We start from the raw sequence: 27,521 nt of genomic DNA, 5'->3' as shown, positions 1-27,521 counted from the left end.
CACCAGGTAAAGCTTTTGAATGTGTCTGTTCTTTGCTAGGAACATGTGCACCTCCACCAAATACAGCGGACCACATTTTTTCATTTAGAGGATGGGCCACAATCCGAAATAGCTCATTACTTGAATGTGTGGCCAGGCCATGGATGAAGAGACTAAGATACACTGCTGTGAGAATTTCACAGAGCAAGACTGTAAGCCCTGACTGGGCTTCCTCGCCAGAAGAATTCAAAAGTCGAATTAGACAAGTTATTCCTAGAACAACAAACAAACATAGCTGTCACTGACCATAAATTTTTAAAATTAAAAATTAATCATATTTTTCTAATTTTAGGAAAAAATGTATTGTATCAGGATTTAATCCTGTATTTTCTTCCCTAGATTCATAGAGTAGTAGCGGTTATTACAGTTAATGCACAAATGGGCTATTTGAGAGAAACATTAAAAATCTTTAACATTAAACATTAAAATCTTTAATGACTAAGATCTGATAGATAAAATTTCATAGACATGTTTTTCCAGTATGACAAAAGCAAAATGATTTTAAAAACGGTATTACAAAACATTTGAGTCATATTAGTATAATGATCAAGGGAATACTAATGTTAAGTAACTGCATAATTCAGAATGAGTGCTGAATACTGAACTGGTATCAATTCTAACAATATTTAATAACGATTATCATGCGGCAAAACTAAAATCGTCTTTTTACTTATCTAAGATTATAAACAAGACTAAGAAAAAAATGATCTACACACAAAAATTATACCTGGCCATTGAGCTGGTGATGTATTGGGAGTTATTGCTTCATCTAAGCTTCCTGTTTTCAAAGAATGTCGATGAGGAAGCAGTACTGTCTGATATACCATTCCAGTAAACTGATTTGTTTGAAATGAACTAAGAGAAGAAAACAATATTTAAATCTATAAGCTGTATATAATAATTTCATGTTTCAGATCTAATTTCAAGACCATCAATTTCTGTTTATTGATTATACTGCTAGTACATCTGAGTAGTATACTGTACAGTCTAGTGCTATATGAAAACAAAAACAAAGTATTCTTTAAGTGTAAATACACACATTTTCTAAATTAAAACACATTTTAAGAGATAGAGTAAGTACAAACAAGAAAACTAAATCACTATGTACCACAAGTAGCAAGCTTACATATTTGACTTAAAAACATAGTTATCTGGTTGAAAATGAAGTCATTTTAGGCTCCCTTTTACGTATAATGGCTAGTCTACCCTACATCAGGCACTGTAGCAGGTACTAGGTATATAAGGAATAACAATGTTTCTGTCCCCATAAAATTTACTCTAATAGGAGAACAAAACACAAATAATGTTATCATACTGCTCTTAAAAGATGAAACCTATGCATACAATGCTATCAAGGCAAAATAAAGGAGTATTTCACACAATTTGAGAATTCAGAATAAGCTTCCCCAAGTAAAAGATGCAAAGCGAAGACTAACAGATGAATGAACAAAAAAACTTGCAGCTTGACATAAACTATGAAATAATTCTGACAGAAAATGGTATAAGGAATTATGTTAAGTCCTTTAGAAATGCCTACATCAAACATTAAGTACATGAATAGAATACTTAAATATAGCACATTTATTGGTGTAAATGTGTTATGATTGGCAAATCTCATTCGTTATAACACTGTGATGCCTTTGTAGTTTCTCTTTACTTCCCAGTTTCAAGATGGCAGAGTAACAACAACAAAAACCTCCCTCATTCCTACAGAAATCATAGATAGGAAAGAGAAAAAGAAGTTAATGAAAATAAAGCCTAAATAATAAGAAAGTGAATTACTGAAGGCTCAGGGTTAACGAAATCAAGTTGAAGCTACCTTGGGAAATACAAAACCAGAGTGGTAAGTAAGGCTACCCACAGAAAATTCAAAAACATAAAATTGACAGACAACCAAAAATCAATAAGGAAGGCTTGATACCATGTAAGAAATAACAAACTCAACAAAAGATCTTCACCTGAGAAACCCAATTTATCAGTAAATTAAAGTACTTCATCCTCAAAAAATTTTTTTAAATCAAGAAATGTTATAGAAACAGAAGCAACTATTAAATTAAACGAGATCTTGAAAACAAAAAACAGTATTTCTAAAATATAAATTCTTGCTAAATAAGACAGGACATTGCTGAATAATGAATCCGTGTTTGGAAAATGAAGCTAGAATTTCTCCTGAAATGAAACAAAAAGAGATAAAGAAAAAGAACACAGGATGGGAAAGTTAAAAGAACATTAAGAAATCACCCAGAAGTTGCAATATCTGTTTAACAGGAAAGATAGAAAAGAGATGAGACAATATTTGAAGAAATAGAGTATTTCAAAGAACTAAAGATAGATATAGAAAGACCCCAAAGGGTAACAAACTATTTTTTTAAAGCCTAGATAAATTACAGTAAAACTTTATAACATAAAGAGAAATACAGAGAAATATCCTATACATCAATTATTTGGTAAAATTTTCTCAATTCTAAGTTACTCCCTCCCCTGTGCTCCCTCAGCCTTTTACTATCTACCGTCTTATTGTAGTTACCATTTTAGTACTATGCCATATTACATACATATCATTTATCAGCTCACATGTTTGTCTCTAACTAGACTGACCCTAAGAAATAGACCTTATTTTATTATTTGCGTTAAAATTCTCAGTGCCAATCACAATGTCTGACATAGGGCAGTGATCAGTAATAGGATGCTAAATAAGTTATAATGAATAAAGGTTTGAGATTCATTTGCCATAAAAATTTCAAAGATGAACAAAAAGTACTCAAAACTTCAACCATACGCTTTTTGCATTATTTAAAATAGACTTTTTATACAGTTCTAAACCACTAACATACAAAATATGAAACTTCATTGCTTACTGTAAGCATTCTTAAATTTCATAAAAAGATAGTTACCTGTAGTTATGACTACCACAAAGGCACTGATAAATACAAGCAGAAAGTGAGGCTGCTAAAGTATGCATTACATATACCTGGAAAACAAAAACAAAATTACTTTAAGTATAACCTTTTTAAAGTACAGATTTTTTTTTTCAAGACCTACTATAATCAGCATTTTTAAAAGAATGAAAAAATTTTTGATTCTTTGCCTTCATAAACTATTTCCATTTTTTCTATAACACTCATTTTTATCTACATGAGTCTCACTACAGAAAATTTAAACAAAACACACTGAAGCCTTTAGCAGAAATTATAAAACACACATTTGCTGCCTAATTTCTTTTTCTAGAGCAAAGGGGAACAGATGTCAGCTCTCCAGTAGAGCATGAACCATGTATTAAAGTAAGCCCTCCAACACTCAATCTGCTTTTTCCTCAAACAAAATATGAAGAGACAGTCTGATAACTGACAGTTCACCAATGGACAGGTCACTGAAGAATATGCTACCACATATCCTAGTTACCTTAGAAAACAATTTGAAGAGAGTGAAACTAGAGAAAAGAGAAAGGATATAAGGTATGAAAGGCAGTAACTGAAAGGCAGTGAAGTCAGGCATTTGTTTTGAAGAAGAGAAGACTCTAAATATGGCATGGCAAGGGCCGTAACATTAGGTAGAACTGAGGATGAAGGAGAAGTTTCAGCTAGGTAAGAAAGCAAACTAGACTAGAATATTCTGATTGTGAAGTACTCCAGTCATTTTGTAGATAAAAATGGAGAATGACAGATCAAATCTAATTGCCAAATTTTCCTTGAAATGTCAATAAAACGTGGTATGAATTAAAAGATACTATAAAATTGAAGATAACAAAAACTATGCATGGGACTTGCAAAAATGATCACAATATTTTGCAGCTTCTGCATGAGAGAATTGGACCTACTTCTCCACTCACTGTATCTGAGCTGGGCTTGACTTGTTCGACCAAGAGGACCCAACAGAAGTAAAGTGTGAGTTCTGAATCTACACCTCAAAAGGCCTTGTAAATTATATTCTTGCTGCTCTTGAACCCCTGAAACCACCATGTGAAAAAAATCTAGGTGTGACTGGGCCATGGGGTGCACAGACATTGGATCGAACGTTATTTTGGGTGTCTGTGAGATGTTTTCAGGTGAGACAAACATTTGAATCAGACTGATTAAAGCAGATTGTGCTCTGTAATGTGAGTAGACTCAACTGACAAGACCTGAAAAGAACAAAAAGGCTGAGTAACTCGCGTCTAACTGCACTGAGCTGGGACATTGCTTTTCCTGTCTTCAGACTTGAACTAAAACATCAACTCTTTTTGGGTCTTCAGCCTGCTGACTTTCTGACCTGAACTGAAATCATAGCTCTCCTGGTTCTCAGGCCTTCTGATTTGGACTGGAACTACACCTTCAGCTCTCCTGGGTCTCCAACTTGCCAACTGCAGATCTTGGGACTTTTCAGCCTCCAAAACCACATAAACCAATTCCTTATAATATATCTCTCATTATATACATACACATACATACTGATTCTGTTTCTTTGGTGAACCCAGACCAATATATTAGGCTTGCCTGCTGGAGGATGAGATATATATGACTCAGATTCTCCTGTCAGTGTTGTCAACATGTGCCAACCACCAGAAATGTAAATGATACCATCTTAAATCATCTAGAACCCAATTAACCCACCAGCTGACCAAAGATGAATGAGAAAGTCTAGACATTAGTACAGCTGGCCCAAACCAAAGAACTAATGAACCAACCCACAGAATCATGAGCAAAATAAATGATGGCTTTTTAAGCCACAAATGTTGCAGGACAGGTTTTTTTTTGTGGGGGTGGTGGGTGAGCACAGAGTTTCGTTCTTGTTGCCCAGGTTGGAGTGCAAAGGTGCGATCTTGGCTCACCACAACCCCTGCCTCCCGGGTTCAAGCGATTCTCCTGCCTCAGCCTCCCGAGTAGCTGGGATTACAGGCATGCGCCACTATACCCGGCTAATTTTTTGTATTTTCAGTAGAGACAAGGTTTCCCCATGTTGGTCAGGCTGGTCTCCAATTCCTGACCTCAGGTGATCTGCCCACCTTGGCCTCCCAAAGTGCTGGTATTAGAGGCAAGAACCACCACGCTGGCCTCAGGACAGTTCTTAAGCAGCAAAAGCTAACTGATACACCACAGGTATGCTATAATTTGAGTTTTAAATATGAAATATAGTTAGGCTAAAATGAGCACAATCTGAAAGAAATTAAATTCTAAACTGTATAATAAGCACTATGGACATTTATACTACAGAGCAGTACAGAAAAATAAGTAGTGAAATTCAATTGCAAGGATTAAGGTAACTAAAGAGGGTAAAATTGTAGGAGAGTCCACCATCAGGCAAACAGAAAATCGAATTGGTGTGATGTAACCTGTGAGGTGGATGAGAGCTACATGACAGTCTATTAAAAGAACAAACACTCAAAAACAACTCTGGGGATACATGAAAATAGTCAATGTCAGTTATACTTCAAAAGATTTCAATATGTCTGGAAAGTAAAGATAAAATACGACATTAACAACAGATAAAGTAGAGTAATGATGAATAGGATGCTTTGGTGGATTAGACAATTAACTATAACAATATAATTAGTTGCATGCATTAGAGTCACACAAGGAGCATCTTTAAAAATATACATTCCTAGGACATACTCTCACAGACTGATTCAATAAGTTTGGAGTGAACTTGAGAATCCAGACTTTTAACAAGCACTGAAGGTGATTCTGTTGTAGCTGGTTCACAAAGTACTGCCTACCTTAGAGGAATAATGGGGGCAAATAGTTCACATTATCCCTAAAATGTGGATTTCTTTAATATTAATAAGGAAAAACTTCATTTGCATACTCATGCCTTTACATTAAAATATTAAGTTTCTATATTTAAAAAACAATGAGCTTTTTGGTTAAATGTACTACTAAAGGAATCACTCATATTCACCTATTTTTCTCAAAGCAGCTAGATTAAATAAGCATTGTGATAAAAAGAAATTCAAGAACTCTATTGGGTATAAACAACATGAGTAAGATAAGCCAGTCTACAACCAGAAGATTTCTTTAATAGGAATCAACATAAACTTGATAAAGTAACAATTGCTATGTTTAGTCTGATGTTTAAAATTACTTTAAAAAAAAAAAACCTGAATATTTATCTTGCAGTTTTATCACTGTATATATGAATTAAAAGCTTGAAACCAAGCATACTTACTTTATTGCTTTGGGTATCAGGGTGGGGTGGTGAATCAAAGTTTATTATGGCATGGAGAATATCATGTGTTAGATTACTAAGGTGCAATAATGGATTGGCAACTACTGTTTTGGCATTGGCTGTACAAGCAAAGAGGAGAGGCACTGAGGTTTGCTCTGACAGAGGGCTAGAGAATAGCGGTTCTGACGTTTCCTTAAAAACAAAGAGGGATAAAACGTTAACCAACTATTTATAGTTACAAACCATTACTTCAGTAAATTAAGGGCTCTCTAAAACACTTCAAAACAATTAAAAAATAAAAGCATAATAGAAACTTAGAAAGGATGTGAAGAAGTCTGCATTCCAATAATCATATTTAAAAATAAGACATTGGCCAGGCGCGGTGGCTCACGCCTGTAATCCCAGCACTTTGGGAGGCCGAGGCGGGCAGATCACGAGGTCAGGAGATCGATATCATCCTGGCTAACATGGTGAAACCCCATCTCTACTAAAAATACAAAAAATTAGCTGGGCGTGGTGGCGCGTGCCTGTAGTCCCAGCTACTCGGAAGGCTGAGGCAGGAGAATGGCCTGTACCCGGGAGGCGGAGCTTGCAGTGAGCCAAGATAGCGTCACTGCACTCCAGCCTGGGTGACAGAGCAAGACTCCATCTCAAAAAAAAAAAAAAAAAAAGACATTTGAGGGGGACAGAAAAGGAAAAAAAATAAGACAATATCCTCTTGCAATAAGAAGTCTGTCACCCTACAAGGTATTCAGACAACACTTTGGAGTGTGAATTAAGTGCAGGTCATAAGGCCTGATACTGAATTGCCTGAAACTACTATAAATACCCAACTTCACTAATTCATAATATGAAGGACCACACAAAAGGGAGCATTCCCTAAAGCAACTGTAATGAAGAAAACCAAGTCTTAGTATTCAAAACCAAAAAACCAACATCAAAAACAGTTTTAGACATGTACTATTTTTGACTATCAAGTAAATTACATACCTGCTGAGATTCTTGCAAAAGCAAAATCAATTCCATTCTTACAGATGCAAGACCCCCACCATGGGATCCATGAAGTATGCAGTAACTAAGAAACATTCTCAAAAGTGACTGATACTTCAAGAGCCACTGTCTTTTTTCCTGAAAATTTTCTCTCAGTTGTTTCACTTTCGTTTGATGAGGCAAATCTTCAGCATCTTCATTTAATCCAAATTCATCTTCATTTCTGCCAAATGCAGACTGTAGTTCTTCAGCATCTGCGCAAAAGTCACAAGTCCTCTGAAGAGCTATCACCTCTTTTTCAAGCCAGTGGTATAGTTGGTAACGCAATTTTCCACCATCTATTTCATAGCCGGTAGATAAAGTACGAAGTTCTACTGTGAGAATCTTTAAACATGCTCTAAATTTTAATTGAACAGCAATTATATCTTCTGATGGATTTATAAGGTCATTTTCATCTAGTGTGCTGAAAGATTCTGTGTAGTTAGAACTTACGTCATCTAACTTTTTATCTGTTTTTCTCTGTAAAGGTTTTAGTTCTTTCATTGAAATAGGGACATCCTCATTTTCTTCATCATTATCACTGTCCCATTTTAACTCTAAAGAGTCATCCTGAAACACAACACTTGGTTGGCTCCAGTCAAAAGAAAGAGTGGAGTTTGACTGCTTCTCTGAGGAACCCTCTGAAGAAGATCCAAAACCATTTATCAGTGACTGTGACCAATCAACAGCAGAAGACTTATCTTCTCTTGCATCCAACTTTAATGGAGAAGAAGGAGAACTGTCTTTACTAGTATCCAGAAAACTAGAAGCTCTACAAAAAGGTCTTGTTTTCTTGATGACTTTAGGCATCTTTGATAATACTTCCAAAGCCAACATTGGGCAGCCAGCTTTTAAATGAGCACTGGCAGTAGTAAAAAATAATCGTCTTTCACTTAAATTAATTGTTCCTGCCAGTCCACTTTTTCCTGTTAGATTCATATGTGTGGAAAATGTATCAGATGATCCAAAATGACGTCTCAGCAAAAGAGGATGTGTTCTTAGATAATTGTAGAAATTAAAAACTGTAGGATTACAGGCTGATAAAACTTGATCTGAAAGTAAATTCATTTTATGAGCCAAGAAAAGTTGTTCAAGAGTTGAACTGTGTGTTTGTATTGTGGTCTCCTTTCTCTCTCTACTATGACACCTTTATCTACAGGGTCTTTTGACAAAATTTTACTAATAGGCCACAATAATCCATGGCACTGAAGAGACAGCATCACATTTATAATGGACATGTTCTAACAAAGTAAGAAAACAAAGATTACACTTCTTTCCCATTGAAACAAATCTCTTCAGGTAACATTCTAGGATAATTTAAAACATCCAGTTATAGACTCTTAGTTCTTTTTCTCCTACTTCCCTGGATACTTCTCCCCAGTCTGCTTTGCTAGTCCTCCTCATCTTCCCTACCTTTCAACGCTGAGAGTCCCCTGGGGTTTAATTGCTGACTTATTTTCTATCTATATTCCCTGAGTTGAATTCATATAGTTCCATGACTTTCAATAACATCTACACGCTGATAACTTGGACGTCATCTCTATCTCCAGTCCCAACTTCACACTGAAAATCTAAACTCCTGTATCCAAAAGCCTACATTTCATTTCTACTTACATGTATTGCTTCAGGGCCTTTTTACTTAGTGTGCCCTTGACTAAAACCACTCTTTACCTATATCTACCTTGATTAACTCATTTCAACCAGTTCTCTGCTCAAAGTTAACCTCATCAGAGAAAGCTTCATGATCTAAAACAACACTTCCCCATATCATTTACCTATTGTTCAATCTAAAAAGCCAAGAGTTACCTTTGACTCCTAATTCCGTCACACTCCATATCAAATCCAGTCCTATCTAATCAATCTTAAAATCATATCCCAAACCCAACCACATCTCTCTGCCTCCATTCCAATCATTCTGGTTCAAGCCACTATTATTATTTTTTGCAATTTTCTTCTAGAATAATACAAGTTTAATTGATAATAAAAGTATATAAAAATGTACAAATGTACTAGTCCCAAATCAAAATACAATTTTTACATGAATACGTCTAAGTATGAGAAAAGGTCAGGCGCAATGGCTCAGGCTGGGCACAGTGGCTCATGCCTGTAATTCCAGCACTTTGGGAGGCTGAGGCGGGTGGATCACGAGGTCAGGAGATCGAGACCATCCTGGCTAACAAGGTGAAACCCCATCTCTATTAAGAATACAAAAAATTAGCCGGGTGTGGTTGCGGGCGCCAGTAGTCCCAGCTACTTGGGAGGCTGAGGCAGGAGAATGGTGTGAACCCGGGAGGTGGAGCTTGCAGTGAGCCGAGATAGCATCACTGCACTCCAGCCTGGGTGACAGAGCGTCTAAAAAAAAGAGAAGGTGGGTCAGGGCTGGGCATGGTGGCTCATGCCTATAATTCCAGCACTTTGAGCTCAGGAGTTCAAGACCAGCCTGGGCAACATGGAGAAACCCCATCTCTAGCAAAAATACAAAAAAATTAGCAGGGCACGGTGGCACACACCTGTGGTCCCCGCTATTCAGGAGGCTGAGGTGGGAAGATTGCTTGAGCTAGGGAGGTGGAAGCTACAGTGAGCTGAGATAGCACCACTGCACTTCAGCCTGGGTGAGAGTGAGACTCCATCTCAAGAAAGAAAGACAAAAGAAAAGAGTAAAGAAAAGAGAAAAAAAAAAAAAGAGAAAAGGAAAGAGCAAGGGAAAGGGAAAGGAAGGCAGGCACAGTGGCTCATGCCTGTAATTCCAGACTTTGGGAGGCCAAGGTGGGAGGACAGCTGGATGCCAGGTGTTTGAGATGAGCCAGGGCAACAAAGCAAGATACGGCATCTAAAATTTTTTTTTTTTTTTTAATAAAAACACTTAGAAAGTGGCTGCAAAAGGCATTTACATTTTCCTTCATTACATAGAGGCTAGTTTGAAAATCTTTAGCTTAAATGGCTAGGAGACTTAAATAAATAAGTCACCCAGCTTTCTCAAAGGTTTAGAAAGTAAGAGAAAGGCCACTTCCTGATTAAATGATATCACATAACAATCTATAAACTAGACCCTTTTCCAATTAGTATTCCAAATAATATAATACATATTTTATCAGCTACCAAACACAATTCAATCTATGAAAAAATATCTGAACAGTAAATCTCCTTTTTATATGCATCTATATAAAGAATTCCATTTTATACTGGCCTCTAAGAAAGCTTTAACAAAGAGGATTTCTAAAAGAAAAGGTACTAGTAGACTCAAAAGAGTACATAAGCTCTACCAGTTCATAACAAGACAGTCAAAAAGTTTATCTAGCTAAAGATTTTCTAATCATATCACTTAAGTCAACCTTTTTTTACACTGAACACATTTTTCACTATCAGAATTCTAAAACTGATTGACAAACACACTAAATTCAACCTAAGATTTAAAAACTGGTTTTATAGCAGTATTTCTTCAATATGTTTACATTCAAGTGTTGACAATATTTATGTTCAATAAATCTATTTGGTAAAAACAGAAAATCCAAAGTTATTTGTTTTCAAAGGATTTATCTTTCTGGAGAAAAAAACCAACCAACCAACCAAAAACTGTTATAAAGACCATGAATTCAATTTGTTTGTATTACCCTTACCACCTAATAGAGTGATCTGCACATGTAGCAATTACCAATAATACTCTTAATCATTAACATCTTAGAAGTGCAGCTTACCATCATTCTCTCTGATAGGTTGCTTTATTAATGTTTCCAGAGCACCACTATAATCTTCCAAAATCCAATATGCCATGCTCCGAAGAAAAGGATCATGATGCATATTTATGTTCAATGAACACAGTTCGTTGACAGGAGAATCGATTCCCAAAACTTTTTTATGTAAAATAGATTTATATGTTGCAGATGTATCAAATTCAGACTCATACAGTCTTGCTATTACAAGAGCCAACTGAATATCATTCAGTTTCTCAAGACATACCTTAAAAAAAAATTGTTTTTAAATAAGCAGGAGGTTTCATTTTAGTATAAATTCAGTTAACTCACTAATAACTAGAAAAATATAAGGCTTTATAAATATCCAAAATTAGCAAAGAAGGATAAGAAACAAAACATATGCTGCTTGCTTTTACCAAATCTACTTGACAATATTTAATATGTGCAAATCTACCTTCTAGTAGTATATATGTGCAAAAATTAAACTAAATGAGGAAATAATGGATAATTTAAATGATGTCAATTTAAGCTATATTATTTTATTTTTGTCTTGAACCTCTACTATTTTCCATCCACCCCGGGAGACTTGAGTTTCCATATTAAAAAGATGTTTTGAATTACCTGTATGAAACTCTGAGCAAAAGGACAATTTGAGACAAATGTTATATCTTAAATATTCATAATTTTTTTAAGGTTTACTAAGAAATAATCAGTTAAGGATTTTCTAACATTCATCAAATAATACAGAGCCAGATATAGGGTTCAAATAAGTTTAAATTGGTAGGACAAACCTTTTAATTTTTTGAATATTCTTAAGAGTCAAATCAATTACCTATCTCAACCAACTAACAAACACCATTTGGTTAATCTTAATTCTGTATAAATACCATTCAAGTTAACAAATTTTTAAATGTCTCTATTAAATATTAACAGTTATTTTAGATATTTGGCCTTGTGTTATTTCCAATAAAGTTGAATTTAAAAAAATTAAAATTTAAGCACTATAGAGCTTTAAAAGATGACATTGCTATTCTTTGTTATTTAAATTTCATTAATTACCTCAATTGCATCTCTGAGGCAACCAGCTAAAAGAAAAAATGCTGCAGAATGTTCAAATCTTTGTTTGCCTAGCAAAGAAAAAGCATTCTTTAAAGCTGCTTTACGCCACCTTTCATCCTCAAAATTGTGTCCAAAAAACTGTGTCATCCTGGTGTTTTTTTCAGCTCTATAAACGAAAAAAAAAACCGGTATGAAAATTTTGGAATACAATTTTTTTTACATCAGAATCAATTTTCTAAAGTTAGGATTTGGCTAAGGCTCAACAGAAACATCTGCCAGTTCATACCTTACTATATATCTGCTCCTTTTCCCAGTAAAAATTTTATTAAGTAAACATTTGTTACATAAGTCTCAGAGATTACGAAAAGTTTTTCTTTCAAAATACAAAGAAAACTACATTAGCAGGACTGTGAAAATTACTTTTACATCCATGCAAAATGTTTAACTTATATTAACTTGTGTGCCACCATTGAAACTCATCAGTAACTTTTCACCCCTGCCCATCTGAGAATGACCTAAGAGATAAAAATCTAAAGAATGTGCCTTGAATCAAAACAACCATAAATCATCAAGTCTCTTCCCCAAAGGTTGCTGTTCATGTGGGTCATCTGAAAATAAATTCAAACAAATGATGAACTATTTATCGTAATCATGTTCACCAGTCTTGCTGAGAAATGAGAGAGAAAAATTCTAAGTGAATTCAGCTCAGAAAGAAGGTGGGGCCCACAGGAAGGAGGTAGTTTTGTGGGGTAGGCTGGCCCATAGCACAGAGGTAGATGCCTGTTCCAGACTCCACCAATTAATTCATCTCCTTCTGTGTCCCAAGTATAAGTTTCTGGTTTAGTTACCTGATATGTTTTGGCTGTGTCCCCACCCAAATCTCATCTTGAATTCCCACATGCTGTGGGAGGGACCCAGTGGGAGGTAACTGAATCATGAGGGCAGGTCCTTCCCATGCTATTCTTGAGATAGTGAATAAGCCTCAAGAGACTTGATGGTTTTACAAAGAGGAGTTTCCCTGCATAAGCTCTCTTTTGTCTTGTCTGCTGCCACGTGAGACATGCCTTTCACCTTCTGCCATGATTGTGAGGCCTTCCCAGCCACGTGGAACTGTATGTCCAATAAACCTCTTTCTTTTGTAAATTGCCCAGTCTTGGGTATTTCTTTATTAGCAGCATGAAAATGGACTAATACATTACCTTTGCTTTATAGGAGCATGAGAAGTTCTTAAGCAAAATATTGTTTCTGGATTGATAAATCTGAAAATTAATTAAACTGACCTCATCAGGTTTCTTCCGCTCTGAAAAACACTTGGGACTTTTTCCTTATGAAATCTCTCTCTTAAATACAAAACAACTAAGAATCTACATGAATCAACATCAAGAACAACAAATCTTACTTCATTCATTTACTTCTTATGAACAGGTTTTTCACATTGAAGCTTTTTTTTTTTTTTTTTTACTTACCTATATAATCCCCAAATCACAGCTTTCTTTTTCATTGCAAGGTAAAAAATGGCAGCATCTAAAGGATCATTCTTTCTATAAAAGGCTGCTTTAGCTACCTATAATCAAAAAATATTGATCAAAAATTCACAGAAACAGTTTTGAACAAGTAATTTCCTTCATATGCAAGGCTGGCACATATCCACTGAATGTTTAATAAAATTTTAAAAATATGTACATGAATAATGTGTGCATGTATATATAAAATAGTAACAAAAGTGACTTATAGTGGTGGCTTCAATGGTTACAGAGAAGAAATAATAGGACTATTGCCTTTCATTACAAGTTATTCTGTACTATTTTTACATTTTTCTAAACATAAACATATTATTTTCTAAAAATCAGACATATACTACTAACAAGTGTGTCAATTACAAACTTGGGAATTAGAATATACATTTTAAAACTTTAGGTATTTTGAAATACGTTATAAATGAAATATAAATAAAGACTATTCAAAAGTCTTTTGCCGCTTCAAAAACAAAAGGGAGTAATGGCAGAGAAGATACAAAATGCCGCTTAAAGAAATGTCCAAAAAATATTAATTCACTTATACACCAAAATAAAACACTTACTTTTTCTATGCATTTGCGTAAGATGCGGGTATTCCGGACCCACCACCCCACACCCATAGCTCTTAGTTCAGACCAAGTGGGATCATCTTTCTGCATAGCTGGCAACATGTTCAGCAGTTCTTCTTCTGCTACTGAGTGAAATGCCCAAGCAAAATGACTTGTAGACAGGCCTGAAGAAATGTCAAAAATGATGTTTATAAAAAATATAAATATGCTTATATGATTATCAGAAATGTATGTTCCATATTTTCAATATAAATGTGTAAACTTCTATGAGATTCACAGTTTAAGATTAGAAATACGGGCTTTTTAAAATTTTTGCTTCTTCAAACAACTATATCACTCCAATGAGCATATATGTGTTTTGTAGAAATAGCATATTTTTTTTGAAAGGAAAAGAAAAAATGCTTATGGCAAATTTCACTGTGCTGATGTATTTATGATCCTTTTTTAAAAATGAGAAACACTTAAAGCATTATTTTATGTTGATATATTTCTGTCTTCAAAGCTGCTTTTCACCTTCCTTTGGTCAACATTTGTTTTGTGGATGTAATTCCAAGGAATTAATAAAAAAGAATCAAGTAAGCAGTTCAGGTTGATGAATTAGGAATAGCACTGCAAAGACTCCAGAATCCGAATGCATACATTAAATTCCAGCTCCAAAGCCGGGCGCGGTGGCTCACACCTGTAATCCCAGCACTTTGGGAGGCCGAGGCGGGTGGATCACAAGGTCCGAACATCGAGACCATCCTGGCTAACACGGTGAAACCCCGTCTCTACTAAAAATACAAAAAAATTAGCCGGGCGCGGTGGCGGGCGCCTGTGGTCCCAGCTACTGGTGAGGCTGAGGCAGGAGAATGGTGTGGGCCCGGGAGGCGGAGCTTGCAGTGAGCTGAGATCCGGCCACTGCACTCCAGCCTGGGTGACAGAGCGAGACTCCGCCTCAAAAAAATAAAAAATAAATAAATAAATAAATAAATAAATAAATTCATTCCAGCTCCAGCTGGGAGTGGTGGCTTACGCCTATAATCCCAGCACTTTGGGAGGCCTAGGTGGGTGTATCACTTGAGGTCAGAAGTTTGAGACCAGCCTGGTCAACATGGTGAAAACCCCGTCTCTACTTAAAAAACATACAATTAGGCCGGGCGCGGTGGCTCATGCCTGTAATCTCAGCACTTTCAGAGGCCGAAGTGGGCAGATCACAAGAACAGGAGATCGAGACCATCCTGGCTAACACAGTGAACCCTGTCTCTACTAAAAATACAAAAAATTAGCCAGGCGTGGTGGTGGGTGCCTGTAGTCCCAGCTACTTGGGAGGCTGAGGCAGGAGAATGGCGTGAACCTGGGAGGCAGAGCTTGCAGGGAGCTGAGATTACGCCACTGCACTCCAGACTGGACAACAGAGTGAGACTCTGTCTCAAAAACAAAACAAAACAAAACAAAACCATACAATTAGCCGGACAGGTGGTATGTGCCTGTAATCCCAGGTACTGAGGAAGTTGAGGCAGAAAAATCGCTTGAACTGGGGAAGCAGAGGTGGCAGTGAGCCAAGATTGTGCCACTGCACTCCAGCCTCGGTGACAGAGTAACGCTGTGTCTCAAAAATGAAAATAAAATAAAATTCCAGCTCTGTTGTTACTATTAAGTTGGTACAAAAATAACTGCAGGTGGTTTCTGCCATGCAAAAAGGCAAAAACGGCAATTGCTTTTGTACCAGCCTAATATATTCATATAATCTTAGATAAAATACATTGTCTCTTAATGCCTCAATTTCTCTGTATATAAAATGTAAACAATCATGGAACTACCTTATAACATAGTTTTGATAATTAAATAATATAGTTATAAAATTTATAATAGAATCTGTCACACAGTAATTATTACTCCATATCACCACATTAGTAAGATATTTGTATATTTATACATCATCATTTATGTCAGTAATTCTCTCAACCTGATGAAATATATATGTTTATTGCTCAGCTTCCATTTTGACTTTTCATAATACAGTTTGTTTAGCATTACTAGGTAAAGTAAATGATTAACTATAGGATGTGGCTTTGAGATACACGGCCTCAAATTTTTAACCTACGTCAAGCAAGGAATTATCTCCCATGCCAAGCAATGTGAAATGCTTTCTATATGGAACACTGAAAATAAATAAAAGGTTAAAACAAAACAAAAAAATCCTACATTGTGAATGGACTATTATTCTAAATCATTTTTGGATTCCTGTTATCTCTCTAGCAACTTTAATACATTTTCATACATAATTAAATAAACTGATTTAGACATCAGTAAGATGGCAGGAATAGAAGTCCCAGGTTTCATTTCTTGCCATGATTTGCATATTTATATCCCTTCAGATTTCACGTTGAAACTTAACCTGCAATATAACAGCATTAACAGGCAGAGCCTTAAGGAGATAACTAGTCACTGCCCTCATGAATGGGATTAATGTCCTTATAAAAGGGATCAAGAGAACTAGGTAGGCCGGGCGCGGTGGCTCACGCCTGTAATCCCAGCACTTTGGGAGGCCGAGACGGGCGGATCACGAGGTCAGGAGATCGAGACCATCCTGGCTAACACGGTGAAACCCCGTCTCTACTAAAAATACAAAAAACTAGCCGGGCGAGGTGGCGGCGCCTGTGGTCCCAGCTACTCAGGAGGCTGAGGCGGGCGAATGGCGTGAACCCGGGAGGCGGAGCTTGCAGTGAGCTGAGATCCGGCCACTGCCCTCCAGCCTGGGCAACAGAGCGAGACTCCGTCTCAACAAAAAAAAAGAAAAAGAGAACTAGGTGGTCCTTTTCACCAATTCCATCATTTAAGGATGTAGCAACAAGGTGCCAACTATGGAGCAGAGACCAAGCCCTTACCAGACACCAAATCTGCTGATGCCTTGATCTTGGACTTCCCAGTCTCCAGAAATACGAAAAATAATTGTTCCTATTTATAAATTACCCAGTCTAAGGTATTTGTTATAGAAGCCTCAAAAGACAGACACCCCTGCACAAAGACAGTTTAAGTAGCAACTAGCCACAGATGAGAAAATGCCATTTTAACCCCAAACTTGGGAATGAGCTGAGACACCTCTGTGGACCACAGAACCAAATTAAAACTACAGTAGAAGGGTAAGAGAAACAGTCTCACTTTGAGCACATCATCCGTTCCCGTCCAAGCTGATTTGTGGTTCGAAGAGAAAATTCCCTAGATCCAGTTTGTACAGTGGGAAAAGCAAGCCATGGTCAGGCACTGAGCTTCCCCAGAGTTCTAAAATGTTTCCCAGGAAGCTCATGCAGGTCTCACCTCAAGGGAAACAATGTGGGCAATATCATAGCTAGATCATCTGGGGTTGGGTAGAAACAAATAAAGGAGTTAGACCTTATAGCAACAAGCCTACAGATATTGGTGGCAGCTCTGTGTTCCTGCCAGCAGTAGCATCCAGTTAGAGGTAACAGCCATTGGCACATCCTACCTGCAAAGTCAAGTGGTTGCTTCCAGAAGCATGGTAAAAAATTCAACCTGGCTTCAGTCCTTAGATGGCCGACCTCCACATCCAGACTCAGAGCCCACCTCAAAGCCCCGCCCAGACTGGCAGACACCTACCTCAGCATATTTCAGCAAAGCTCAGGGGCTAGACCTGCCCAACCAGAGAGTTCAAACAGTGGCTTGGCTCAGCCTCAAACACCACTCCAAGGTCCTACACAGGCAGGGAGACACCTATCACTGTGTACTTCCTTAGAGGACAGACCTGCCCAACCTGTGAGGCCAAACAGGGGCTTGGCCCAGTCCCAGACCTCACACCAAGGCTCTGTTCAGGCAGGAGGGCAAGCTGCAAACACGCATTTCTATAAAACAGCCTCTGAATCTGTCCATCTGGAGTAACAATTCTTCCTAACTTCGGGGCCAGCCTGCAACCCTGCCCAACTTCAGAACCCAAATGATAATACTGCCTGGCCAGAGAACACATCCTGTGACCCAGCCCAATTAGAGGCTATCGCAGTGCCCAGCCAGCAGCTCTGAGTGACTGCAGAGACCAGCCAGTGGTCTTGCCAAACAGCAGAACCTAGAGAGCAGCATCATTCAACCTTAGAACCTAAAGGCAGGGGCCTAGCCACCTAGAGAACCCAACTGTAAGCCCTGGGGTCATTTCAGGCTAAACCATGCATAATCAGAGGCTAGATTTAACAGCGAAGCTCTATCTTGGCCAGAAATCACCTATAAAGCCCAGAAGAGGTTGCTGTCTCCTCAAATGTGCAGACCCCAAAGCAAATACACGAGAATGGTGAAGAAGCAGGGAATCATTATATCTCTAAAAGAAACTAATAAATTTCCAATAATGAACCCAAAGGAAACAGATCTATGAAATGACCGATGAATATTGGAATAATTCACTTAAAAAGTTCAGTGAACTACTTGAAGATATAGAGGAAAATTAAAATAAATTTATTCTTATTTAAATAAATCCTACTCAAATAGAAACCGAAAGAGAATGGGGGTAGCTATACTTAGACAAAATAGACTTCAAGTCAAAAACTGTAAAAGGAGACAAAGAAGTATGTTACATAATGATAAAAGGGTCAATTCATCCAGAGGATATTAATAATTATAAATATATATACACTCAACATCAGAAGCACTTAGACTTCGAAAGCAAATATTAAAGAAACTAAAGGGAGAGACAGATTACAATACAGTAATAATAGGGGGATTCAATACCCTACTTTCAACAAAGGACAGACCATCCAGATAGAAAATCAAGAACACTGGATCCGACCAATGTTTAGTCTCTCAGACCAAATGTACCTAAAAGACATGTACAGAACACTCTACCAAACAGCAAGAGAATATGCATTCTTTTTGTGCACACAAAGAATATTCCCCAGAATAGATAATATGTTAGATTACAAAGCAAGTTTTAAAAAATTCAAGTGGATGTAAATCATATCAAGTACCTTTGCGGATCACAATAGTATGAAACGAGAAATAAATAACAGGAGAAATCTTGGAAAAGTCACCAATTTGTGGAAATTAAACAATATGCTCCTGAAAAAACAATGCGTCAAAGAAGAAATCAAAAGAGAAATTAAAAATTATCTTGAGACAAAAACAGAATATGCTAAAATTTATGGGATGCAGCAAAACCATTTATAAGAGAAAATTACAGCATTCAGTTCCTCCCCCCATATCTCTCTCTCTCTCTCTCTCTCTCAAATAAACAACCTACTATTATACATCAAGGAACTAAAAATAGAAGAAACTCAGCCCAAAGTTAGCAGAAGAAAGGAAATGAAGATCAGAGGAGAAATAAATAAAGTATAAACTAGAAAAATGATAGGGAAAAAAAACTAACAAAACTAAGGGTCAGTTTTCTGGAAAGATAAATATACTTGACAAATCCTTAGCAAGATTAAGAAAAAGAAGGGCCAGGCGCAGTGGCTCATGCCTGTAATCCCAGTACTTTTAGGAGATGGAGGCAGGAGGATCACTTGAGGTCAAGAGTTCGAGACCAGCTTGGCCAACATGGCAAAACCCTGTCTCTACTAAAAATACAAAAATTAGATGGGTGTGGTGGAGCAAGCCAATAATCCCAGCTACTTGAGAGGCTGAGGCAGGAGGATCGCTTAAACCCAGGAGGCACAGGTTGCACTGAGCTGCGAGGCGCCATGGCACTCCAGCCTGGGAGACAGAGAAAGTCTCTATCTCAATAAATAAATAAACCAAAGACTAAAAATAAAATTAGAACTTAAAGAAGAGACACTACAACTGATACTACAAATAATCATAAGAGATGAATATGCAGATATCTGCCAACAAATTGGATAACCCAGAAGAAGTGGATAAATTCCTAGACAGAGATAACCTGCCAGAACTGAAATATGAAGAAATAAAATATCTGAACAGATTGATGATGGGTAAGCACATAAATCAGTAATATAAAGTCTCCCATCAGATCAGGCACGGTGTCTCATACCTGTAACCCCAGCACTTTGGGAGGTCAAGGCAGGCAGATCACTTGAGGTCAGGAGTTCCAGACCAGCCTTGCCAACATGGTGAAACTCTGTCTCTACTAAATTACCCCAGCTACTTCAAGAGGCTGAAGTAGGAGAATCACTTGAAACCCGGAGGCAGAAGTTGCAGTGAGCCGAGATTGCACCACTGCACTCCAGAGTTGGGTGACAGGAGCGTCTCAAAAAAAAAAAAAAAAACAAAAAAACACACAAGTCTCCCATCAACCCATCAAAGAAAAGTCCAGAATCTGATCACATCATAGGTGCATTCTACTGAACATTTAAAGAAAAACTAACATTAATCCTTCTTAAACTCTTCCAAAGAACAGAAGAGGAAAGAAAAGTTCTTCTTTTTATGACACCAGGATTTCCCGGATGCCAATGCCAGGCAAAATAAATACAAAAAAAATAAATAAATAAAATAAAAATCATAGGTCATTATCCCTGATAAACACAAATGTAAAACCCTCCACAAAATACTAGCAAACCAAATTAACAGCACAATAAAAGGATCACCCACTATGATCAAGTAGGAATTATGCCAAGGGTTCAAGATTGGCTCAACATGTGCAAATTAACTGATGTCATTTTGTTCACATTAACAAAATTAAGGACAAAACCATACGATCCTCTCAACAGATGCAAAAAAAGCATCAAGTAAAATTCAACATCCTTTCATGACAAAAACTCTCAAAAAATTAGGTGCAGAAGGAATGTACCTCAACACAATAAAGGCCACAAATGACAAGCCCAGAGCTAAACATCATACTCAACAGTGACAATTTAAAAGCTTTTCCTCTAAGATCAGAAAGAGGATAAAGATGCACTCTCTCACAACTTCTACTCAACTATGACAGTACTAGAAGTCCCTGCCAGAGCAACTGGACAAAAGAAAGAAAGAAAAAGGCATCCAAATAGGAAATGAAGAAGTGAAAATGTCACTGTTTGCTAACAACACAATCTTACATACAGAAAACACAAAAGACTCCACCAAAGAAATAGAACTAATAAACAACTACATTAAACATGAAGGATACAAAATTAAAATGCAAAATGAAGTGGCATTTCCATACAGTAACAACAAATTATCTGATCTGATTTAAAAAATAAATAAAACAATCTCATTAATCACTGCTACAAAAAAAAAAAAAAAAGTGGAAATATATCTGCCAGGCTGGTGGCTCACGTCTGTAATCCCAGCATTTGGGAGGCCAGAGTGGGAGGATAGTTTGAGCTGAGGAGTTGAAGAACAGCCTGGGCAACACAGCAAGACCCCATCTCATTAAAAACAAAAATGTAACCAAGGAAGTAAAAGAGCTCTACAATAAAAACTGTAAAACACTGATGAAAGAAATTTGAAGACACAAAAAAATGGTAAGATATCCAGTGTTCACAGATTGGAAAAATTAATTTAATTTTTAAATCGTTAAGATGTTCAAACTACCCAAAATTATCTACAGATTCAATGCAATCTCTATCAAAATACTGATGTCATTTTTCACAGAAATAGAAAAAAAAAAACCCTAAAATTCATTAGGAATACCAAGAAACCCCAAATAACCAAAGTAAACTTGAGATGAAAGAACAAACCTAGAGACATCACACTGCCTGATTTCAAACTATATTACAAAGCTAGGGTAATCAAAATAGCAAGGTACTGGTGTAAAAACAGAAACACAGACCAACGGAATAGAACAGAAGGCGTGGAAATCAACTCATGCATTTATACTCAACTGATTTTTGACAAAGGTGCCAGGAACACACAATAGAAAAGGACAGTTTCTTCAAAAAATGGCGCTGGGAAAACTAGATAACCACAAGCAGAAGAATGAAATTGGACCATTAGCTTACACCATATACAAAAATAGGTCAAAATGGATTAAAGACTTAAACATAAGACCTGCATTATAAAACCACGAGAAGAAAACACAGGGGGAAAACTACACGTCATCAGTCTGGGCAATGATTTTCTTTGTACACAGCACCAAAGGGTCAGGCAACAAAAGCAAAAATGAACAAATGGGATTACATCAAACTGAAAATGTCTGCATAGCAAAAAATACAATCAGCAGAGTGAAGAGAAAAGCCATGGATTGGGAAATAATATTTGCAATCTGTATATCTGATATGGAGTTAATATCCAAAATATATCAAGAACTCGAATAACCCAATAGCAAGAAAACAACTCAATTTAAAAATGGACATACCAGGCACAAGCGGTGCACACCTGTAGTCCCAGCTATTTGAGAGGCTGAGGCAGGAGGATGGCTTGAGGCCAGGAATTTGACTCCAGCCTGGGTAACAGAGTAAGACCCTCATCTCTTGGGGGGGAAAAAAAAACAACCCAGAGGGGACAAATGACCTAAACAGATATTTCTCAAAAGAAGACATATGAATGTCCAACAGATAAATGAAAAAGGTGCTTGACATCTATAATCATCAGGAAAATGCAAATTAAAGCTATAATGAGATAACAATTCACACCAGCTAGAAGGTCTATTATCAGAAAGAGAGAAAAAAAAAAAACAGTTTTGGTAAAGAAGTGGCAAAAAGGGGAGCCTGGTACACTGCTAGTGGGAACATAAATTAGTACAGCCATTATGGAAAATGGTATGAAGGCTCCTCAAGTATCTAAAAATATTCTGGGACAATGTTTTATTAAAAGAGAAGAAAAGCAAAAATTTTTAACTAAAAAAAGAAAGAAAAAATATAAAAACAAAATTACCACATGCCACTAATCCCACTTATGTGTATACAGTCAAAGGATGTGAAATCAGTATGTTGAAGAGCTATCTGCACTCCAATGTTAAGTGTAGCTTTATTCACAACAGCTTAGTTATCAAATCAACCTAAGTATCCATCAATAAATTAATAAAGAAAATGTCTCATATATAGGCATACCTTGGAGATACCGTAGGTTCGATTTCGGACCACCACAATAAAGCAAATATTGCAGTAAAATGAGTAACATAACTTTTTGTTTCCCAGTGCTTATACAAGTTATGGTTACATCATACTGTGGTCTATTAACTGTGCAACAGCTTATGTCTAAAATGAGTTTACATACCTTAATTAAAAAATACATTATTGCTAAAACGTAACAATAATCTGAGCCTTAAGCAAGTCATAATCTTTGCTGATGAAGAATTTTGCCTCGATGTTACTGGCTGCTGACTGATCATGGTAGAGGTTACTGAAGGCTGGGATGGCTGTAGCAATTTCTTAAAATAAGACAACAACGAAGAGTGCCACACAGATGGCCTCTTCCTTTTACGTGAGATTTCTCTATACCATGTAATTCTATTTGATAGAAGTTAGAACTTCTTTCAAAATTGGAGAAAAAAGACAATCTAAAGAATAAATTAAAGAAAATGAAATAATACTAATTTGCCTTGAACATAACATGCATTTAAAAACATTAACACAGAATATCCAATTTCCCAGTATCTGTTCTTCATTAACTCCTTTTGTCTACCATTAAAAATTCCGATGTTTTAAGCAAAGATTATGAGGAAATAAACATTCTAACAAATAAAGGAAACTTAAAATGTGTTAAATTTGTCATCATTATCATCATCTCTGGGTAAAAACAAGTTTAAAAACTCCCAAGTCTCTCATTTTCTACTCGCTTTGTTTCCCTTTAGTAGATTACTATCAAAATCACCTTGGTGAAGGAGTTGAGCTCGATAGGCTGGAAGGGAAGTTGTAAGAAAGGTATGGAGTCGAACAGCCAAAAGAAATTTTAATCCACATTCATCAAGAGTTTCTCCACCTGCAGTGGGAGAAAGGGGAAGCAATGTATTTTTAAAAAAAAAAAAAAAAGTAAGCAAAAGAACACCAAATATAGGCATATAACATTCTTAACCTGACCAAAAAAAAAAAAAAAAAGTTATCAGTCTAAAATATTTTCTAACATTTATCTTTTTCTACACAATTTTACATTACAGAAAAAACAGTATAAACAATTGGAAAAATAATAAAAAAGAGAATAAAGAGAGTCTGATACTCTTTAGAATCTGACCTTTTCTGATTGAAATCTTATTTAAATTGTGGCTGATTTTTTAACAGTTTAACCTTTTCTGTGGCACATGTACAGTAGTATCTTTAATCAATACGGTTTATTCAAATCATACATCCACCCCAATAATCTGCTGTTAACAATGGAAAAAATAGTTCTATGGTGGGGGGCCTGATAGTTTTTCCTTGAAGCAAAAACTAAAAACATAAAACACCTATAACATATTCACATCAAAAATGGTATCTACTAGTAATATCTCTAAAAGTATCAAGATTCATAACCAACTTAATTTTTCTTAAATTTAAATTTTATTATATTAAATGTACCCTAAATTTTCCTTTCAAGCTTCGTTCAAAGGGATACTGACATATATATGGTCCACAAGGCTCAATTTGTTCATTTCAGAATCTGAGATTTGATGGGAAACTGTTCATAACTCAGCAGTATTTTTTTTTAAATGCTCTCTGGGTGAGGAAAAGATCTAATTACATTATGCTTTTCTAGGTAGAAGCATACACCAATGCTAATTTAAAAAAAAAATGTTTTAAAAACCGAATTACAATTGTTAACAGTGGATTACTACAAAATGAGGGGAAAAAACCAGAAATCACCTTTTACTTTCAGGTACCTAAAATAATTGCTTAATAAGAATCTGTTAAATTTTGCTAAACTAAGAAAGATTCAGTTGGATCTCTTATAATACTAAGCAGACAATTAGTAAAAATGACCAGCATAAGGAGTCTTTGTGCACTTGCTCATAGTACTAAGATTTATGGGATAAATAGTGCATATTAAGAGTTTACTGTTTATGATAGTCTAGGGGGGAAAAAGTTAAAACTGTTGTGAAGGTAGCAAGGATGTTTCCAAAAAAAACCTTAATGGTTTTTTTTTTTTTAAGAGACAGGGTCTTGCTCTATTGCTCAGGCTGTAGTGCAGTGGCACAATCAATCCACTTCCGCCTCAACCTCCTGGGCTCAAGCATCATCCCACCTCAGCCTACTGAGTAGCTAGGACTATAGGCATGAGGTACCATATCTGGCTAATTTTTTTTTTGTTTTCATAGAGATGGGGGTCTCATTATGTTGCCCAGGCTGGTCTTAAACTCCTGGGTTCTAGTGATCCTCCTGCCTCAGCCTCCGAAAGAGCTGAATTTACAGGCATGAGCCCCCTGTGCCTAGCTAATGGCATCATTTTAATAAAAATTATTTAAAATTATTTTCTGTGAAAATAAGTAAAAATGTTATCAGTATGTAGTTTAGTTTTACCTTGGCTTCTGTCTCGGCTTTCTCCAATATCAGTGCTTGTTGTCGCAATTGTATCTGCTAAGGCCATCAAAGACATCTGCTCCATCCGGCTGAGTCCTGGTAAACTAGAATGAAGTAAGTGGCCAGAAAGAACCTGAGCATGCTCAGGTCCAAAGTAAGTTGGACTGTATTGTGAAAGGTCAATAACTCTAGGCTTTGTATTTTCTTCATCTGTCTCTAACATATGAGTATCAGTCATTACAGGTTGAATCTGAAAAAGCTCATCATAACTTTCTTTTGATAACTGGTTTGATTTACTTAAGGTACTCTCATTACCAGATTTCTCCAAAGATGAGTAACAGCTATCATCATCTGCTGCAAGTAAGGCATATAAAGGAAGTGGAGGAACAGAATCTATTTCTGTGTAATCTGTATTTTCAGCCTTGTTGAATGCCTGGGGGTCTCTGGTAGTGCTTCCACTAGCACTGATTGTGAGAGACCTAAGGCGGCGTTCGTGATTAGATTCAGCTTCATTCAGGGCCACAACCTCCCCAGCAATGCACTTAACAAGATGGGACAATATGGCCTTGGCTCTCCGAACTTTACCAAGATCCATGAGTTCCAAAAGCTGCAAGGGATGATACTGAGGTAGAGTCGGGGAAAGTACATGAGCTGCTTCAAAAAGACCTGAATCTTCCATATCCACTGAAGGATCGAATGCAGTTTTCTTTCCACAGATTTTCTGTGCGAGACTGGTCATGGATCGAGTCAGAGTTTTCTTTGGAGGATGTAACCCAGAACTGGAGTTACTCTGTTTCATTAAACTTGTTATAGATGGAGTGCTCCCACTGTACGAATCTGTTATAACAGGTTCTTGTTTAGAAGATGGCTGCCATTGGGAATACACATGCATTTCACAGTCCATTCCTACCACAAGGATGCCATCCCGGACCCAAGATAAAGAAACAGGAAAAGGTGGGGAGCCATCTACAGAAGAAACCAGGTCCACACTTCGTAATAGTACAAATTTAGAAAGGGGCACAACTTTAGTACTCTCCCAGAGAGGAAACGCCAGGCTTTCCTTAGCAGTCTGGTCTTGTACCTTGCCAGCCAGGGGTCCATACATAAAAAGTTTTGATCCAATTCCTACAGTCAGGATATGAGAACCATCTTCTCTAGACATCCAATCTAAGTGAACTAAATGCTTTGTGTTTGATGTGATATTCTCTTTACTAGATAAATATATCTCTTGTTTATTATAGGCCACTAAATTGCTGTCAACACTAATGCCAGAATCCAATACTGTGCTTAACTCATCTAAATGAATTGTCTGTTCAAGGACCCAACATGAACCTCCTGTTGACTCACATTCGAAAATACTTACATGCATTACAAAGTCCTGGGAAGATCTACTATTAGATGCAGGCTGCTTATAAGCTACTGCTAAACGATTTGTATGTGCACAGCTAACTTCTATAGGCCTACCAGGTACAGTTATACTACTATTGCTCTGAAGTCCATCTTCAATAAGTAATGGCCATTCTTCCCAAATGTATGCAAGATCAATTTTTCCATTCTTTGATGTGGTAGATTGTCCATCTGTTACTCTGCATCTCCAGAATCTTACTTTCTGATCTGAACATGAAGTTGCCAATAAATAAGGAGCACTGCATGCAGGATATATAGAAGATGAACTCAGATGTCCTAAAATAAAAATAATCCATTAACAAAATGTCAAATTTGGTTAAATACTTCTGTTTTTATGTACTTAAGATTTTAGTCTTTTTGTATTAACTACTGTTAAGAGCATGACAGCCTATATTTATTTAAGAAGGGGTAGCAAGAATAGTAAGAAAGAGGCTTTTAATGACATCAGAAAGGTATATAAAAAGAAAGGATCACCAAAACCTAGAATGTAAAGGGAACTCTGAGATAATTTACTTTAATTCTTGAAGGTTAAACATCTTGGGCCTAAATCAAACAACTTAGGCATAGGCAGAATTTAAAAACTTGAATTCTAGTCAATCCAGAATTTGTTTCACAGCTCTTTGCTAGTTTTATACATTATAAATCTAATTTTAAAGCTATCAATGCATTTTTTTTTTTTAATTTGTCAACACTCACTGGCTCCTTCTCTTTCACATTTTTCAATATAAATGTGAATGGCCTATGTTTACTTAAGTACTGAATGGTCACTTTACAGGGCCC

General features: G+C 36.6%; 1 protein-coding gene across 2 annotated transcripts in view; it reads right to left on the bottom strand.

The window, feature by feature from the left end:
* The window catches only part of DMXL1 (Dmx-like 1), a 172,455-nt gene that overhangs the window by 70,959 nt on the left and 73,975 nt on the right, over positions 1-27,521 (bottom strand). For both annotated transcript variants that reach the window (XM_011963676.1, XM_011963677.1), the window contains exons 18-28: positions 25,335-27,017; positions 23,716-23,823; positions 14,041-14,210; positions 13,427-13,524; positions 11,961-12,126; positions 10,905-11,166; positions 7,171-8,261; positions 6,181-6,372; positions 2,934-3,010; positions 767-894; positions 4-252 (exon numbers count right to left, since the gene is read on the bottom strand). In XM_011963676.1, coding sequence (XP_011819066.1) covers positions 4-252; positions 767-894; positions 2,934-3,010; positions 6,181-6,372; positions 7,171-8,261; positions 10,905-11,166; positions 11,961-12,126; positions 13,427-13,524; positions 14,041-14,210; positions 23,716-23,823; positions 25,335-27,017 — 4,224 coding nt within the window. The remainder of the gene's footprint in view (positions 1-3; positions 253-766; positions 895-2,933; positions 3,011-6,180; positions 6,373-7,170; positions 8,262-10,904; positions 11,167-11,960; positions 12,127-13,426; positions 13,525-14,040; positions 14,211-23,715; positions 23,824-25,334; positions 27,018-27,521) is intronic.

This window comes from Colobus angolensis, unplaced genomic scaffold (assembly GCF_000951035.1).
Source record: "Colobus angolensis palliatus isolate OR3802 unplaced genomic scaffold, Cang.pa_1.0 Scaffold62, whole genome shotgun sequence".
Taxonomy (NCBI): Eukaryota; Metazoa; Chordata; class Mammalia; order Primates; family Cercopithecidae; genus Colobus; species Colobus angolensis.
This window is presented reverse-complemented; position numbering and strand designations above follow the sequence as displayed.